The following is a 20,865-nucleotide window of genomic DNA, read 5'->3' on the forward strand; positions in this document are numbered from 1 at the left end:
AATCATTATTATTTCACAAAAATATTTATTGATTGTTTTTATTATAAACATTTTCTTTCTTATTACATTTGACTTTTTTCTGACTAAGCGAAAATTTTGAATTTCGATCAGTGACATGAGATAATTGAAATCAAAGGTTAACTATGTGTGATTATATTCAATTACAAAATTTTTCGCGCGCAAATGTGCGGAACTGCCAAAAAAGAAAATTAAAAAGAAATAAAGACTACTGCGCTTCGGTCGGGAGTCTATTTTTTATAGTGTATATTACATTAAACAAAAAACGGGACTACGTCTGGTCTTGCAAATCGTCACCTGGACTATTATTAGCAGTTTCTTTTCATCCAACAACTGTAGGTACAGACGGTATCATTTATCATTTTTTGTGGACTTGAACATCGCGTGTTGTAGTTGATATTTGTCCATCGCTGTTGCTATCTGACAATTTTAAAAGTGGAACAAGCCGACACAAGAGCTAGTATTTCGTAGTATCACTTTAGTGGTGTATGAGTTTTACGAATAGTATTTTTATATTGGTGTGTCTGTGAATGTTTTTGAACACAAGCATTTAATTTTTTTTTCTTCTGTTTCGTTTCTTTTTTTCTTGTACGTATAGTGTAATTTATAGTAATAAATAATTGTGTTTTCTTTCTTATTCTGTTTATTAATCTTATTCTTTCCTCGCAATTAGGGGTTTTTGAGGGGTTCTAGAGATTTTTGAACCGACTGTGCGGTGGCTTGATCGGCGTGGATTATAATTTTCAGCTGTTCAAAAAAAAACAATAAAATATTTTTAAACCAATATTTGTATTAATTATCAACGTTCTTTTGACTTTAGCTTGTACTTTAGCGGTACCTACGATGGTACTGTTACTAAAAATAGTCATTGTAAAGAATAAGTATTAAAAAAAAAACAAATGCATAAAAATTAAAACCTAATGCAGGATGTATGTGGAAGTTCCGTAATAATTTTAATTGTACGGAAATATTGTATTAAAATATAGTAAATAATTAACAAAGAAAGTTGATACTTCATTAAAATAAAACAAACTTTCGGCACTCCGATTCGGCGCTCTTGTCCACTTACGCAAGACATAGGCGTTCTAGTTATGATAGAATTAAAACCTTAATAAACGTTTGAGTTCGTGTATTTCTAAGTTTATACTTCAAATTTATATCACCATCCTCAACCTACTGTTCGTCTCACTACTGGGCACGAGTTTACTCTAAGGAGAGGGAACTTCTCACATTTTTCAAGGGCTGTGAACTTTCGGTGTGCAAGTTTTTACCATGTTTTCCTCCACAAGCGTGTAAAAATCTGTCTGTAAAGGTTCACATAACGTTCCGAAGACGTCTGAAGTAATTAATCCGCTTTAAGGCACCCATCACAAAAATATAATAAATATATAAATCTAGATAGAACAGCGATGTGGGCGGGACACGTGTGCCAAAATCTTGACATATCATCACAAGATTCCCCGAGCGCTCCCTCAGCTCGCATCGATTATTGCTTGCTTGTACTTGACATATGGTGCTGGTTTTAAGTTATTGAAAATACACAAACACGGAAAATCATAAAATAATTAAGAAAGTTTCATTGCATTACAATCATAATATATATAGCTAAATTAAAATTTCGTTGCGTGCTAGACAAGATGCATTCCCGCACTGAACTCTTTACTTAGCGAGCAGCCAATAACAAAATAAGTTTGATATCTACTGTCATCTCTAACGTCGCGGAATGGTACGTGTCAAGTAATGATGTAGTAAAGATAATTATAGATGTATCTAGTAAATCTTGAAGACATTATTTTGAAATAAAAATCACATTATGCCACTTCAAGGTCACACAGTAGCCGGAGTTTGTCAGAAAGATTTGAACACTTGAACCCTTTAAAAAAAGTGCAACATCGCCGTTCTATCTATCTGTGGATCTAGATCTAGATTTAATTCTGTGCCCCTATATACTATATACGATACGTCTTCACGATTTTCGATCAATCAGAAACGACGAATTCATAGTGTATGTTTATATGTCGTTAACGATTAACTTACACCCCAGAAGAGGTAGCGACGGATTGATACAATTTTCGTGATCGAGGTATTGTCTGTATATGGGTTAATTAGGTTAGGCCAGCGTGGTGGACTATGGCCTAAAATCCTGTCATGAGAATCCTAAAGAAAGGATTTCCTTAATAAGAGGTATCTCTCCGGGCTTTAAGTGCAGGCGCCCTTGTCATAGCTAACTTTCGAGATATGTACATCTAGTTTTTTTATTTGAAAAATCTGATTTTGCTTAATAATTAAAAAGTAACTACATAATCTCAGTAAAGAGTACTAAAAAAACCGACCTCAAAAGTACGTGGAATTACTTCTATTTGCTAAGTTCTATTGAAATATCCTTAAATTCACCACTATACAGTACTTGACACTGTAGATAATAAAAATCGGTTCTCACTACTCAAAGAATATTGAGAGTAAAACGCCTTGAATTGGAGAAATAGTAAAATCAACCATTAAAATAATTGCTCCTTAAGAACATTTAGGCGCTATTTATAAAAATTAATCTTCACGCGTGAACAGCCATCCTTAGTGGTGGATGATTTCCTTCAAAATGAAATGCGACCACTATGGAAGTAACCCCTTTCCAACAAAAAAAGAATCATGAAAATCGGTTCACAAATACCGGAGTTATCGCGTAACATACATACAAAAAAAAAATACAATCGAATTGAGAACCTCCTCCTTTTTTGAAGTCGGTTAATAAAAGTTAGATATGCACACGGGCGGTCCTGCGCACCGTCTGTGTAAATGGAAGTCTCAATGGAAGAAGAATTTAACAGATACCATGCATCGATACTGACACGGGCCCAAGCATCGAGTATATAACCAGAAATAGAGACGAAATAAGGGCCATCCATCCCTGGCAACTCATTAGGCAAATGGGCCTTATATTACTTTTACATATAAACTCTCGTTTGTTCTCCGTATATTCCAAAAATATTCTGTACTTATTGTAATAAAGATAATATCTCTAACACTGGGGGCTGTTCCATTCGGTGGTGTGGCAAAAACAGCAAAACATTTTATTACAAAACAAACGGAGTCACATTTCATCGCTAATTAAATATTAAATATTATGTAATTTTTCAATTATCGTCCATTATAGCAAAGCTCAAGTTAAATTGGTCGATTTGAAGTGAAACGACACCCGTCTATTGTTTCAAACTCGGGCTGGCCAATCGGAGCGCAGTTGTCACCGTAATGATTTGTGCAGAATAGTTTTCAAACAAATTAAATGACAATTCGTCTCTATTTCTGATTGTGTACTCGATGGGCCCAGGCCTAGTGGCCGTCATTAAGGAAACAATAATAATAAGCGCTTATAGGGGGTTGTAGATTTCGTTTCGCTGAAACCAGATTATATTAGTAACTCAAAAATTGTCGATTACGTTGTTATGATAAGGAGGGCAGAGTGACAAGTACCTAAACGATTACAGGCTGAATTAGAAACAATAAGAAAACGAGCTCCATTTTAATGAATTGTTAATAAAGGCAGTAAAACGCAATACTTCATTCATTCATTTGCATACATATGATTATCAAGCCAACAGATTTACAATGTTTGGTGAGTGTCATTGAACTCTTACACCAGTGAGGCAATGTAAATAATATAATGTATATTCTTTGATAATGCAATAAGAATAGGTCAGCATTTCATTATCTGTTCTAGTTTAAGGGTACCTTTATAGTTGTTATATGTATATAATTTATTTGTTGCCAGGAGCTTCGTCTTAGAAGTGTAAAGTTTTTATAATGGCAGTAGAGCTCCTTGTGAAACAGTTCGTTCAGGGAATTACTGCCACCTTACCTAAATAGGTCCGCATTATTGTGTTCCGGTTTTGAAGGGTAAAGGTGCTGGTGAAATTACAGGCACATGGGACTCATCAACTTATGTCTCAGGGTGACGGGAGTGGTGGTAGTGCCCCTCAGATCTTTGCAATTTAAAGCTCTGAGTGGCACTGTAACTATTGGACAGGCGTGTAGTTTACCATCAGGCGCACGATTTGTTCGTCTCGTCACTCGATGTTAAATAAAAAAAAAGTTTATTGAATGTCACGATGTTTTGCTACCATGATATTATTATTATTTTTTTGTGAAATTATTCCAGTAGTTTGTTGTAATTATTAATAACAAAGATCGAACACTTAGAAATATTCATTCCATCCGGCTGGATTCGAACCAGCACCCTCAGGCAATCAATGCTATATGCTCTGTCAATTAAGCCAAGGAACGAACCAACAGACCTTACGGATCGAATGAAATTTTATAAGTGTTCGATGCCTTTACAGGTCTCATGGTCACGGTTGACCATGGGATCTGTAAAGGGCCCGATACGTCGGTTTGTTTGAAAAAACAAATATACGCGATTTAAATCCGGAAAAATAGTTTCATTTCCTAATAGGGTTTTGTTTTTGTTTAAATTTAGCCCCGAAAGCAAAAAAACCCGATATCAGTATAGTATGGTGTAACGGGCTGTTGTCCTCTTGATACCCATACATTCAACCTGGAATACTGTGTTGTGGTTGCCAAGTGGTATTGAAATCCTGTCATTAAGGTCTTCTGAAAATACCCACTACCTGTTCCTAAATTTGTTTAAGATCTGTCAGTAAAGATGCAAACCTCTTTGAGGTTTAGTCCTTCATTGGGATCTTCAAACAATTGTATCTTGCTTGTGCTTTTTGTCGAAAATGTATTGTTTTGGGATCCTATCCAAAGCTGTCTCCAGTAGCGGTTCCATCAATTATATCAGTATCACGTACAGGTGTGTTCATGCCACTGCCGCCTAGGTCACTGGGCCTGCGCCGCACCACGGTCATTACAAGTGGTGTGCATTGATGTTACAAATTGTATCACGGGTGCTCTCACTTACTGCTGTAATGTTACATTAGTATTACAGGTCGCGTACAATAATGCTCAGTTCTCCTCACTCGCTGATGTAATGCTCAAATTTGAACTGTTACATTACTCAAGTCGTGACTTACTCAATACTCAAGTCGTGACTTGAGTATTGAGTAGAGTTCTGGAATACGACTTTTTGACTACCCTCTTTCATGAAAATATTTATGCGATGATTCATATCATGAAATTGCCGAATCGTATGCTTGATTCACACAACCAGTTGCCAGTTTTAAGTATTTTGAATAAATAGCTTAATGATAAGATTTTTTCGTTTTTGTAGAGAGCACGTAATTGCTTATACTAAGCAATTACGTTACGTTTCAGATTCAGATAGAGAAGATCCAATTGTCTTACTATCATTCTTCAATTTCTACGCTTTATACCGACCTCTTCCCTACAGTGTTGCCATTTCCAAATAACCAGAATAAAAAAATACTGTTGGAAATGAAAAAAAAAGTCATTTTTATTTATAAACTTCGGATTTAATAAGACATAAAATAGGTATAAGTTCTTTGCAAACAACTCGAGTCGTTTAAGTCTTTCAAGTCGTTCAAGTCGTACAAGTCGTACATGTCGTACAAGTCGTTCAAGTCATTTAAATCGTTTGTCTTTTGAGTCTTTTAGTATAACGACTGAGTCTTATTAATAAGAATTCGAACCTCTAGTCTTAATTTTAGAGTCGAGTTCTGTAAAATGGAGTCGAGTCGTTGCAAAACGCCTTAAAAGACTGAGTCTCTTTCACTGCTACTAAAATGTACTAAAAAAATATGAGATCTAAGTTAATGATATTATCTTAAGATGCATAAACTTATGTTGTTCACAGGTTAGATAAGCTGCCAAATAGGCCTCTCTGCGTGATGATCAACTGGCTTCTAGCGCGACAGAAACACGTAATGAAGTTCGCGACGCTTTATTTGGAGCAGGGCTTCGATGTCGTCTCTATATCTTGCACGCCGTGGCAGCTCATGTGGCCGCAGAAAGGTTCACAGGTCATTACCAAAATTACGATAAATTAACGTTCCAATGGTATAAATCTCACAAAATAAAAAGTGTTACTGAGTCACGAGAGTTTAATAGTTCCGTTGGTTTAACTGCGCCGTCTTACGAGTTGTTTTCCGACTGCTTTCCAGCTGTTATTTCGCAGTTGCAATACAAACTGATGTATTTAGTGTAACTACACAATTTAGAAGGTATTCTTCGGTTGCATCCGCCTTTCCAGCTTTCAAATTTCTATGCTGGAATAAATTGCTACTTAGCAATAAGACCGCCTTACTCTGTGATACTTACATTACTGTACTGTGTTGTCATTATAAATTTTAATGTGAAATAAATGAATTCATCATCATTCATCAATCAATTCATTCATTATGGGTATAATTCATACAGGGTTCAAGTGTATGTATCTTACTGGTTGATAATATAATTTTCACATCGTCAAATTTTTTCTTTTGCTTAAGGGATATATATCATTGCTATACGAGGGCCGGCTGAAAAGTTTTGAGCCTAAGGTATTAAACATGCCGATAGAAATATGTAAAAAATCTATTTTTCTACATAATCTTCCCTCTACTTTAATGCACTTCTTATATTTGCCAGGCTTTTTAACCCAGTGAAAAAATATTTGCCGTCTTTGCCTTCGAAATGCTTGTCTACAGCCGTTTTCATTTCTTCATCACTCGAAAATCTTCGCTCTTAGAGGTCCTTTTTCGAATTGGAAAACAGGAAATAATCGCTGGGGGTGAAGATCAGGACTGTAGGGTAAGTGGTTGATTTCTTAAAATCCTGTCTCGGCCCCGGCACGCATTGCAACTCGCGCAGTGTGCACGGGCGCATTGTCCTGCAAAAACAGGACTCCCTTCGCCAGTTTGCCTTTCCTTTTCTCGACAACCACTTGACGCACTTTTGTCAACAATGCGGCGGAATAATCCTCGTTCATTGTAGTTTTTTTAGGCAGATAGTCGATGAACAGAATTCCTTCACAATCCCAGAAAAATATGGCTCATGGCTTTTCTCCATTTTCTTTCCACTGCATTGACTCCTGTTTTGACTTTGGATCGTTCTGCCGAATCCACGTTTCATCAACAGTTACAATGTGGAGAAAAGACGTCATCCAAAAGTTCCTGTGAAGTTGTGACACGACGCTGCCTGTTCTGCAATGTGAGCATTTTCGGCATCCATCGCGTTCAAACTTTTTTCATGTGCAAATGTCTATGCAAAACGTCGCCGATTCATTCCTTGCTTATGGTTATAGCTTCATTTATCTTGATTCGCCGGTCTTGGAGAACATTTTTCAAAATATTTTCTTCGGTAACAGTGTTTGGACACCCTGACCTGGGATCATCTTCCAGCGACTCCCTGCCACGTTTGATCTCTCTGTTCCAACGTTTTATGTTGGCAAATGATGGTTCATACTTCTCATGAACTGTATACATCTCTTGAAATATTCCATCGGCGTTATATACTTTTTGTGAGGAATTTTGTGACAGCTTTGTACTCAATTTTGTACAATGCGCGGATGACTCAGACATGGTGATGGTTACTGTTCAAGGCCTAATAGCGTAATGATACTAAAGACTTAAAATTTGGTATGTATACTACTTAGATATTTGCAATTAGTCATATGTAACGCCAGCCATTAGTGTCTCTTAAAGGTATTTAGGAGCAAAACTTTACAGCCGCTCGTCGTAAATGATTTGATATTCATGATCGCACATTTTCAGTTGGTGACCGGGGACCTGCTGAAGTTTTTGTCAGCGAATGACAACGACCATCCTCTAGTGGTCCATGGGTTCTCCATCGCTGGGTATTTATGGGGCGAGGTATGCGTTCATGTCATGAAGGACCCTAAACGGTGAGTGATCGACCACTCAATAAACTTAATATTTTATAAGGTTTTTATTTATTTTTACTGAATATCATGATGCTTTACTAGCACGATATTCATCTATTTTTGTAAAAATATTCCACTAGTTCATATTATTATTGATACAAAGTTCGACACAAAGACATTGACACAAAGAAAAATTCCTTTGACCCATCTAGATTTGAACCAGCGACTGTTGCTTCAACGTGGCTACCGTTAACAGCTACGCCACGGATCGAACTAGCAGGTCTTACGAATTTCTCAGTGTGTTTACTGCGGATTTTTGTTTTAGAAGGTTATTTATTATTTAACATACTTTTAAAGGTAAACTATTTATTGAAAATGTTAATACTTACCCGACGTAAATGTTTCAGTTGTTTTTTTACGATTTCAGAGAGGTCATCATAACAAAAGTTTTTTAGCTCCATAGTAACATGCAGATCATAGTTTCCCAAAGTGGTCCCTACCGCCCCACAGTGATTCACTCCCATGCAAAGTACAAAATTATTTATGCTTTATAATTATTTTCGATTGTTACTTTTCATCACGATTTGCCAAAATATATAACAATAATCAATATACAATAGTAAATAGAACCGTATGTACGATAAAACAAAATGACCAGTACATCTCTGTTCATAACCATTTTGTATGGGACTACGCCTCAGTCTAAATTGGTTAAGTTTTTTATATCATGTGATTTGCCAACAAGTACATACTTATATTTTGCGTGTAGAGCCCGCGTGCCGCAATCTGCGTGCTTATAATTAATGTGAATAAAACTTTAAAAAAATAATTCAACCAACTTCAAAAACCACAAAAAGTCACTAGACTAAAAAGCGAAAAATAACAACATACAGATTTAATCCAAATGACAACAACGCACACTCTGTGTGTTTCACGCTTTATCGTCTAATTTAGGTGCGTTCAAAAATTACTTGATATAACAAAATTTCTTGAAAATCTAAATATTTTCAAAACTTACGAAAATTGTTATGGATAGGCGTGTCCCTTACCACTAAACGGACGGTATTATAATAATAATAATAATAATAAAAGACTGCAAAAGTGGCGTCCGTGTGTCACGACAATAACTGCAGCGTTATCGTCGTGACACACGGGCGCCACTGCGCTACTAAATATTATATGAAAATTAGTAGTGGCACTGCAGCGCTTCTACAAGCGTCTAATTTGAAAGCGCCTTTCAAAACATAAGTTTTCGACATGTACGAGAGGGTCGAAAGTTACAAAAAATGTAAGACATGTAATAATTTGGCAACACATATACATACATACGAGGTGTTCACACTAAGACGGCGATATTGACAGTTACTAACCGTGTACACAATAGTACATTATTTAAATACATTTTCGAAGTAGTAAGCCATCTTTGTACCGCAGGTTCCAGCCGTTGCTTGACCGCGTGGCAGCGCAGGTGTGGGACTCGGCTGCCGACATCACGGAACTCACCATCGGCGTGCCTTCCGCCGTCTTCCCCAAAAACAAAATCCTGCAGAAGACGCTCCAGACCTACTTGGAGTGAGTACAGCCCTATTAAGTAATCTTGAACATCACAAGATCTGTTCTCACCACAGATAATACAATACTATACTAGTACAGATACTCAATCTCATACAAGAAAATGTCGCACTCATAACTCCGCTTATTCGGACGCTTATTTTGATTCTGATCGGTGGTCAATAGATGGTACCACATAAACCCACGATGCGATTGTAATAATATTTGAGAAGGCCAACAAATGGCACCTGTTATATTTTTTGTTAAGGTTATTGCACTTGTGGCGAGGCCTTGACGTTTGAATAAATCGCACCGTTCGCATCCACAGTGATCGAATTGAGGGAGATAATAATTTGCCTAAAGTATTGAATGTTGTCTTAGTATGGCGATACCGATTTCGTCATCAACGCGTTTAAAATTTATTTTTTTACCACTTATCTTCTAAACTTTCCAAAATATACAATAGACTCATTCTTATTTTTAAAATGGCTAAAGTATAAGTACCTATAATAAAAACACAACTACAATACTATTTTTCGAGACAATCATTTGTGGCAACAAATATTTACTTCTTATGAAATAATAGTCGTCAATGTTGTACCAACTCAAATTTCAATAAATAATACGCCTATTCAATATAGGGGAGGATTACTTTTACCTTAACACCGACGACGACATATATAGGTACCTACTCCGTGATAATCTGATAATACAATAATTATTATTGTAATAAGATCGTAAAGAAGCCGAGTCTGTACATTTCATATTTTTAAGTAAAAGTCAATACTTACTGAAGACATGCTAGATAACTTATAATATAAATTTTTATAATTTTTCGGTGCATTTGCACATGCTTAATCTCCATAATGGCTGAACCAATTTGGATGTGGTTTTCGGTGACGCTTCATTTAGAAGTCTTCGGTATAGCAATACATGTATTACTTACTTTTAAAAACAAAATAATGTCAGCAATAAGCAGCAGCAAAATATCCTATCTATACAATATTAAAAGTACGGGAAGTCCCCACATACATAATAGTCGAGGGGAAGCCCTTTGTATATAGCAGTGTCGGGCAAAATTTAATTGTTCTGGCAATTAAAGATTGACAATAGTTGCGAGAACCACAATTAACAAACAACTTAATTAAATTAATTAAACCACAATTAAATTGATCAATCGTTAATCGCCTATATCTACAATTAACAATTAACACTGACAATTATGATAAATTTATATATATTTATATATGGGGGTGAGTTATTACCGGTGATAATTTCATCTTTGTAAATGTAATAAATAAAACAAAAACCTTTTCATGAGTGAAGAACTGGTTTATTCACAAAATGTAATAACATTATCTAAGACAATAGAAATGGTACAAACTTAAAAAAGGTTCCGCCCAGAGCTATCAATTATGTTGCATTATTCTAATTTTCATTGTTTCTTTTTCTCTCATTGACTTCTTCCTTTTTTTACAATAATCATAAATTTTTGTTTCTATTCATTTTTCAATTACGTATTGTAAATGTTCTTTATGGTGAAATGTAGAATAATCAATTTCTTTTTCAATTTTTTTTATTAGAGTGTATAAGACTTTTTCTTTGAAACTAATACTGTCCATTTGGTTTTCAAATATTGTCAAGGATGTATCTACTATTTTATATAAAAAATCGGTGGGAGACTTTAATGTAGGTATTTCAATATTGGCATATGTTTTATTAATTAAAAGTAACTGATTTTTGTCATTTAAATCAACATCATCTTTTAAAAGTGTTTTTTTACATTCATCACAATTAAATCGTTCAATACATTTTTTACCAATCCAGCCTGCGAAATAAATAACAGAACATTTTTCTAGGGTAGTACCTGTTGTAGCAACATCGTCTTTTTCTATTTTTACACTTTGTGTGTTTACCTTCTCTAGCATCGCAGGAGGTTCTTCCACTTGGTTCATATTTGCTGCAGGGTGTTCACCCTTTACCTGTTGGGATCGTGAATCACATTTTTTTCCTGCTAAAAATATGTCTTCATCATCCTCACAATTTTTGTTAGGTAATTTTATTAAATTATTCAGTAATTGGCTTCTGAACATTGCTCTTAAATTTTTTGCAGTGGGGTTCTTGTTACAGCCTCCTTTCATTCTGTAGACTCCAAATAAATTTTCAATGACATCTTGGTTAAACCTATATGTCAAAATAAATTTAACTCCGCTTCCAACCGAAAACTCCTCAGATGACAGCTGAAGTATTGCATTAATTGTCTGTTGAATGCCATCAAAACAGGGAGGAGCTGTTAATTTTTTCACCCCATTCTTGTCAACTGAAATCTTTTTTAGTTCAGCAAAAACTCTTTTTGCTGTAGAAAGGGTTACATGAACCTTAGAACCAAGATTTTTTGTTATACCACATCGATATGGGTTCTTGTCAAATTTATTTTTTGAATTTAGAGAATCAAACATATCATTCACTAATTGGATGAAATTTGCAGTGTTTTTTGCTGTATTATTCACCAACTCTCCACTTTCAACGGCCGTATTAATTGCTGCCGCAACTGAACAGCTAAATATTTGTGTAGCAAAGCTCACCTTCATTTTTTGAAATGTGTTGGGATTCAGGTGAACTGGAGTAAGTTTCTTCAGTGTTCTGCTTTTATTATTTTTATCTATATTGTAAACATATACAATATCACTGAATGAAATTTCGCCATCATTTGTTAAAAAATTATTTTTTAAAAGATTCGTTCTTATGTTTTTTATCAAATGTGGAGTGTCGAAAATCGAAAAGACTTTTCTGCCATTTACAAAAAAGAAGGGATTTTCTATAGTTACTCCAAGCATTTTAATCGCTTTCACATTGGTGGTGGCTTGGTCACATATGATCGCCTTTGGCAATAAATTACTTTCAAACAGAATATCTATAATTTTTTGAACTAAATCTACTAATTTTTCTGCACTGACTGTTTTACCAGCCAAAAAGTATGCTAAAGGCATTTTCCAGCTGCTATAAATACCTCTAGCTATAAATACTAGTGCATATTTGGCATCAACACATGATCGCTCATTTTCTCCAAAGTCTTCGAAGCCTTCTATTAGATCATATTTTTTTGTATACTCTAAACTTGACATTATTGCCATTTCATCAAAGCAAACTGTACATGCTCTTTCTTTAATAATTTTCCCATTAAATTTATCTGCGATATTGTTAAATATGCTTTTGTTTACTCCTGGAAAACAGCTAGTGTCCTGTAACCAGTGTTGGATAGTCGAGGGTGCAGCCAAAACTACACCAGCTTCTAGCAAGTGTTTGTAGGCACTTGGTGATTTATAATATAGTCCAAGACAAAATTTTTTTTCATCTTCACTCCATTCCTTCTTTTTCTTTCTTAATTGCATTAAAGTTAGTACTTTTGAGGTCTCACTTTTAAATGCAAATTTATCAATATTTACAATATTATTACCATACATTTTTTTGCGCAATCTATTGTATTTATCTTTTTCTTTCTTTAGAGTTTTAGTAACATGATTAATGCTACTTTTTAGCTTCTTGCACTTTGGAGTATCACCATCATCACCTCTGTCAATCTGTCGTTTTCTAGATTTGGGTGTGCTAACATTATCTATAACGAAAGTTTCTTCTTCCTGATCTTCTTTCGATTTAAAACTTTTGTAAACTTTTGTAGGTGTTTTAACCTTTAATTCTGGAGAAAATTCTTGAGCTGTAATATAAAATTATTTGTTATTAAAGGACTATTAATAATTCATATTTTATATGAATCATATATAGTAACAAATATGCTACGGTCATTATTTTGGCTTGGTTGGGCATTGTGCACGTAAATAGGAATTTAAATTATATTATTATATTATATGTATATAAAATTAAGATTTAGAAGTGACGTGACGGGTGCACAGCGATGGGTGGGACACACTTCTAAACGTTTTTACTTTGACTAAATGTTTTTATTTTCAAGGATTCGAGTTTTTACTATGTTTACTAGATGTAACAGTTGCTTTAATTTCAGGGTTAAACATTTGTTGTATTAAATTGTGACATTTGGGATACCATCTTGTGACAGGTGAGACAAGTTACATTTGAATACATAGAATTTAAAAAAATACACTGTTTATATGTAGAACCATCATTTGTAAGCAATGTTTTTATAATTCTTATAATTAAGACATTTTAACACATAAAAAAAGACAATTAAAAAGTACAACATTTTTCCTGATGATTTTTAGTATCAGGAAATTCATGAAAAGTCTGTTTCCACTAGTTTTAACTATATATTTCAGTAAAATCTCTAAAATTTGATATATTTTGATATGATACATAATCTTCAAGGATGTGGCAGTATTTTTCAAATTTATTAACGTATTTTACCTGAGTGACTTTATTCATGTCATCATAAATAGTGTTTCAAGAAAAATAATAGGATTTATCAGTCCTTTAATTGTTTTTTTTGTGTTAAAATGTCTTAATAAGACAAAAATTATGAAATATTTGCTACTAAGATGGACCTCATATTAAGCAATGTAATTTGATTAATTCTGTGTACTCAACTATAACTCGTCCCACTCGTCACAAACTCACGTCCCACCCGTCACAACTTAACATATTAATTTCCTTAAAATTTATCAAAGTTATTAATTAAGGGTATATATAAAATAGAATTCTTAACATTCAAGTAATCATATAATAAAAAAATGAATCCATCAACTCAAACAGCCGGGTGTTGTGAGTGTTCCACCCGTAACAATTAGAAAATTATGTAAATAAATAGTCGCAGTTGAATTGCACATCTGGCTTCATGATATTTTCATTTTAAGTCTAATTAACCAATGGTTAGGGAGAAATTACTTAAACTTCAAGAAAAAAGGAGTCAAAATGTCCCACCCGTCACTTTGGAATGGCCCATATTACAAAACAAACCTATGTACACTTAAACTTTTCTTTGTGAAAAGCAACCAAAATTCACTGAGAGCATAATGGTTTTGTTATAAATCGATTTTTGAGATTATGAAATTTTTTGTTGACGTTTAGTTGGAATCTAAAATTTGAAACATTGAAATATTTCTTATAATATGTCAAGTAAAACTAATAGAGAGACACAGTTATTTTCACATTTATAATAATTGTATGTATCTGCACCACTCTTTATTATTTCTTTAAGTGAATTTTGTACAAAATTCAACATAATATTAACGTATATAATAATGAATATTGACAGAAAAGAGTGTTCAAGTAGTTTGCACCAGAAGCTAAAAATGGCGCATTTTGTTATTAAGTTTCCAGTAGAAGCTGAATATGTCGAATTTTTGGGCCTTTAAATTCTTTTTTAAATTGTAATGACATTACAATTTAAATGAAGTGTTTTAGTTTTTTTATATTTCATTACATATCACTACGCTTATATGTATAGGTTAATTCTGGACATTTTTTTGTGGTTTGTGTATTAGACCCGTTGTCCATTTGTTGGTAGGTCAATGATAAGTACCTTTGGATGTCGATGGTTCAGGTGATTCTCGAGTTGTTGATTGTATTGGTGATTCTTGAGAGTTCGTTTCAGTGGCTTTGTACGGCATTGGTATTGCTAATTTTGATAATCTTACCCTTTGAGCAGTTTCATTTTTAACATATTCTTTAGCAAAGTGGTCTATACATATGCATTTGTTACGTAATTGTTCTGGTTTCAGATGAGTAATAGTCATATTACCTAAAACAAATAGCAGATATGTAGAATAAAGAAAATAACATCAGAATATCGTGATTAGTGATTAAATATCTCACATCTTCTTTAAAACAAAGGAAAAAAACTTACCACAATTCGCGAGCCAAATTTGTAAGAGATTGTAGTTGTTCGTCGGGAAACGAAACATAGACTTTTGGCTGGCTTTATTATGGCAATTAAAGTAGGCACACTTGGACGGGGCCATTTTCCAAAGATATTCCAATCTGAAGGCAAATTCCAAGTCCGTTTACAAGCAGGGTCGTATGTTGAGCGTGTCACGTCAGATAAGTAAGAGTTAGCCGGGTAGCGTGGTGCAAGTATCAAACAAGTCCAATTTCAAAGTAGTCGTTCAAGGTCACATCAATATCGAAAAAAAAGAAAAATTCCACAAACCATACACAAAAGAACCGTAAACGATTATGAAAGTTTAAAAATTTGACATTGACACATCAAGCGTTATGTTACCTTCAAAATTCGTAGAAAATAAATAAATTACCTTATTTCCTTAACACTAAACTGTTGAATTTATATGAAAATTCACGATGTCATTAAATAAATTGTATTCATTATATTATTTCATTAATTATAAATCCGGAATATATATATAATCCTAAGATGATACAATATTATCTCGTGAAAAACTAAACGTTACTTAGTTCTTGAATAAATTCAAAAAAGTGCCATCTATACAATTTATGGCAAACTATCACGTCAAAAGTAATCTATTGAAAAACCTTCGATCTTTTCAACAACCTTTTGTTTTCACCAATTTTCAAAATTGTAAATAAATTTTAATTGATCGCTCCTAAAATGTTGTTTAAATCGTTTTACTTTTCGTTTTTATATTTTGTACTTCTTATTTAATACGAAATATCTAAAATTTTGGAGATTAAATACTTAATATTTTTCATTTTGTCCAAGTGTCGCCATCTACAATTTTAAATAAGAACTGCAGTTAATTTGTATGGATTGATACCCCATGGTTCTCACTATGGTCCATAGAATAAAGGTTTTGATAGAAAAAAATCCTGATACATCAATTGAATGCTATTAAAATTCAAAGTCATTTAAGAGGCGATGTTATACGCTTCTTTAATAAGATTCCAGTTGATCTTCAAAATTTGCTATTTAAGAGTTTTAAAACTATAGTGTAATAAAAACTTTATAGAGTCTGGCAAACGAAACTTGAGACTGAGAAATAGCGGCAAATTCAAAAAATCTGCATTTTGCAACCCAGTTTGAACTGCGAAAAAACTCACTTGATACTTGAACAGATTTTTACTATCCCTGTGAATATTATGTAAAAGGAACATGCATGGATGCTCCCTGTGGTAATATTTTCTTGCCAAAAATGAAAACGCGGACAAAACTACACAGGCGGAATCATCGACGGTGCTTATCGATAGAATTTATCGATACCTCCCACGTAAGTTGTTGCAAGTCAAAATATTTTTTTTTGCTTTTTAACTTATATATATATATATCCTTTTTTCTGTAAATTATAAGTTCCTTATTTAAAAGTAGAAAATCACTTAGTGTTATGTTTACTTTCAAATATGGTACCTTTAATATACATAAAAAAATGGTTGCAATATTTAAGTTAAAAAGCAAAAAATGGTATTGTGACTTACAACAAATTACGTGTGAGGTATCGTTATATTTTTATAAATTGATACTACTTTAGTAATTTCCGGTACATTGTAAAAGCCGTGATATTGTAATTTCACTAGTGACTTTTTTAATTGCACGGACTTTTGTCAATCGTCTCCCTTTCATACTATAACGGGACAATTTTAGTTGCACCATAATTTCCCTATATGTATTCAGTGACATTGTGACAGATGAGGTTTAGACAATTTCACTAAACGATAACGCCGTTTCTTTGTAAAACGTTAAAAGTTAGAGTATTGAAAAGGTAATATTTAGTGACATTATAATTATCCTGGCTTATCTTATTTTATATCTTTATCTTCGTCAATATTCGCTAATAGGTTGAGTGTGGCTGTAGATACCTAAAGTATAACCTAACTTTTAACTCCTACATTTACCGAAACGTACGATGCCTGGGTAAATAACCATTACGTATAATACAAAATATGTTATTGATTAAGTCAGAATTAATTAAAAGTTCGGATACGGGCACGACTTTAAAACTTTTAGATGTACATTGAACTATGCCACAGCGATACGAGACTCCAAAGTCCCAAAGTGTAACGCCCAGCGTGTTGTCGATTGTACATTTAAGTGCATTAATATGCAAACGTATGGCAAAATTACAATCTAATCTTCAGAACTGTAAAAAAGAAAAAAAATATTGAGAAATATTGATATTTTTGACTTGTGTGTCTTGCCCACTATATACAGGGTTTCGATGGAATGAAAATTTCGATCGAATTCGATGAAAATTTCGATGGATTCCATAATTTGTGATTGTGTAATGTGCGTGTCCACCGAGTGCCATGGACACGCACATTACACAATCACAAATTACCCCCAAACTCACGAAAGAAATAAATGTAGACCATACACATATTGCTCCCGGCGTGGGAATCGAACCCAGGAGTCCGGACTGGTATCCGTTCGGCCTTGGAGGTATTTTTCCGATTCTAATTTGCCTATATTAGTTTTTTCAAATAAAGCCAACGTTTCGGGCCCTTTATAGGTTCTATAGTCACCCGTGGCCATGGGACTTGTAAAAGGCCCGGGTGACCATGGGACCTGTAAAGGACTTGGGTGACCATGGGATCTGTAAAGGGCCTGGGTGACCATAGGACCTGCGCTGGTGATGACGACATGGGATTACACAATGTGGGATGAGAAAAACTTGTTTCTGTTTAATAATAAAAATTGCGCCTAATATTTGCTTTTCGGTTTTTTTATTGACAAGTTAGATGATTAGTTTTTTACACAGCAGACCAAAGAGCAAGCCTCTACTGTATAATCCAAAAAGGTTATAATGTGTAACCAGTGTCTTTTCTTCCGGTTTGTTAATTACTGGATATTCATAAGCCAAGATACTGTGCGAAGTATATAATGTAATTCGTACATTTTATTTCATAATTGCTTTATAAATAGCATATATTTAAATAGTCCGAATTTACATAGCGTTAAGCGACATTACCATATACCCTACAATACAGTAATAATATACTAGTACATAGACATCGTTGGTCGTAATAAATTATTTAAAGCAATAATGTTACGATGCAATATAACATAACACATTTAGTAACATGATAACATACTGAGATACAAGGAGCTCCATTTAACAATCTAGTGAAAAGATATAACGAAACGTTGTTTTACTTATCACATGATTTCACTTGGATACATGGGTAATAATGTAACTCAATACGATATTTTAGGAGGCGATTTGAATTGTTCACCCTATGCCGAATCTTAAAGATAATTTCTGGAATAATCACTTTATTTACGCTTACCTTTAGAGGCTGCAAAGTTACTATACTTTTTATGTATATGTAGTTATAGTTACTTAAAATTGTGAAAATTATACAATTTATAATTTTTTGAAAGTGGAAGAGTGAATTTTGTTCAAGAACGTATCCAATGTTTTTTTTCTGTTATTACTAAGCTAAAATATGGTCCGATCATTCAACCTTGCATTGTGTGTCTCAATTTGTCCAGATATCACTTGAAGACTTTTCACGACGTGGCGACGTGCCACTACATCCGCTCATCGCAGATGTTTCACACGAACTTGTGTCGAGCACCGGCTCTCTTCATGCTCTCCAAAAGCGACCCTGTTGGTGCAGAGAACAGCAATCGCGCCGTGCACGACAGCTGGGTGCGCATGGGCATTCAGGTGAGATGTTCTGCCCACTAAAACCCTCAAAACGTCTTATAGTTCACAGCTGCATGTAAAATTCTATACATTACCAAAATCAATTCTAAATTTCATAACTTAAAATGCAATTATTTTCGCAAATGTATGGGATTTCACACTAACTCAGACTGGCTTTCAAGTTAGATGGCCCGTGAACCTCACAAGGAAACCTTCATTTATAAGAAGATGCAAATTTATTCGAAGAAATAATATCTCAGATCTTTTGTATCTAGTTTTAGCTTAGTTTTTGAACTAACACATTGCCATTTAATTTCTCTTGTCCATTTTGGTTCTGGTACGGCTGTTACCCTTTTCGAGTTTTTGACATTACGCCTCAGCTAACATTTGAATACTATGTTATCTTGTGCATACAGTGCACCTGGAAGTGCTGGGACAAGTCTCCCCACGTGATGCACTACATCTATCACCAGAAGGAGTACTTAGCGGCGCTCTACAGTCACCTGGACAAGTACGGGCTCGTCAGCCAGCCGGATAAAATGCGAATGAGGTTATAATACCCGCCCATACGTCCGACAAATGATAGTCTACCCCAGAAGGTAACCCACAATCCCAAATGACGAAAAATAAAATTTTGTTCTTTAAATTCACCATTATTCTGCTTTCAACTTCGATAATCAGTTGTTATCTTGGTTTTCCAAAATCTGTTTATGCAATGTGTTAATTTGCATTCTCGCCATATGTACTAAAAAAATAAATCTCAAAAAAATCCAAAATTCTTATTTTTATTCAATTGCGGTAAACATCGATTCGTAATCACCTGATCCAAAGGTTATTAATTTTTGTACGACACGTGTATAAAACTTGTACGTAGAACGCCGACAAAGAAGTTCAAAAAGGGCCCGGCAAATTGTTGCTATCTCTTCCTCTAACGCATTAAGTGCACGCGCGTATGTAGTTTAGCGACTGGGATAGCCGCAATAAATTTATTGATCAATTCTATTTAGTCGTATCGTGAAATGCACGCGTGATTTCTTGTATTTTTTACGATTTTTAACAAGAGATTTTTCTGTTCATGAAGAATTGTATTACCATCAAGTGCTTCTTACTATGGGCGGCAAGTGTGCGACTATTATATGTATATACGACTAAGGGTGATGTGCAACGGTTAGTTTACACGAAGAAGATTACGAATGTCGAACAATTTCACGCAAAAACCATCTCCGCTTTAAAATTTGTGAAGTGAATTTATGTCGGCTTTAAATTAGTGCTTAGGAAAGTTCAAACGAAACTCTCGACAAAACATGCGAATTTTTGCATAGCCAGTGAGTGAGTGAACCACGTCTTGTAGGTATTAATGGGTAAGTACCAAAACAAAATTACAAAAAAAAAACGAACATTTTCAGTCAACTTCCCTAATTATTCTAAATAATTAATAAATTATAACAATACGTAATCATAATAATAAAGAATAGGTAATTAAGCGATCAAGAAATATGAAATGAAATGTCGAGTGGCTCTAGTCTGTAGAGTGGATGTAGTCATATTGAACAGAATATTTTTTTAAATATTTTTAGATGATTTAGATTTATTTATATTATTAATATCTTATATATGGCGAGAATGCAAATTAACACACTGTATTTATAAAATTACGATATCGTGTTGATTTCGTTTGGAATAGTGTGCATATAAGGGCCAGCGAAATGCGACGGGAAGGTAGAGGATAAATTTATCAATTATATAATAATAGTATATTTTGTGCTATCTCAATTGAAATAAGGCATGAATTTCAATCTCCGAGATAGACCTCAGTTTTGCAGTGTATTTTTCTCCGCGTTATTGAAAAGCACGCTAGAAGGATGCCGTGGCGGGAGGCACCGGTTTGCGACGGAATCTAACTGTTAGGCTCAATTTATATTGCGGCGGAACGGAATGGAATCAAATTTTTGTAAAGATATTTTACATAGCGCAGTGAACTTTATGGTCAAT

The 20,865-nt window shown here is 34.2% G+C and overlaps 1 protein-coding gene across 1 annotated transcript in view; it reads left to right on the plus strand.

The window, feature by feature from the left end:
- The window catches only part of LOC113228885, a 46,912-nt gene extending 26,606 nt beyond the window's left edge, over positions 1 to 20,306 (plus strand). Inside the window, exons 4-8 of the mRNA XM_026462311.1 lie at positions 5,786 to 5,951; positions 7,683 to 7,813; positions 9,227 to 9,364; positions 18,717 to 18,894; positions 19,290 to 20,306. Coding sequence (XP_026318096.1) covers positions 5,786 to 5,951; positions 7,683 to 7,813; positions 9,227 to 9,364; positions 18,717 to 18,894; positions 19,290 to 19,430 — 754 coding nt within the window. The 3' untranslated portion in view covers positions 19,431 to 20,306. The remainder of the gene's footprint in view (positions 1 to 5,785; positions 5,952 to 7,682; positions 7,814 to 9,226; positions 9,365 to 18,716; positions 18,895 to 19,289) is intronic.
- The last annotated feature ends 559 nt before the right edge of the window (positions 20,307 to 20,865 follow it).

The sequence above is a fragment of the Hyposmocoma kahamanoa genome, unplaced genomic scaffold, assembly GCF_003589595.1.
Source record: "Hyposmocoma kahamanoa isolate Upper Pololo Valley unplaced genomic scaffold, ASM358959v1 262, whole genome shotgun sequence".
Lineage (NCBI taxonomy): Eukaryota > Metazoa > Arthropoda > Insecta > Lepidoptera > Cosmopterigidae > Hyposmocoma > Hyposmocoma kahamanoa.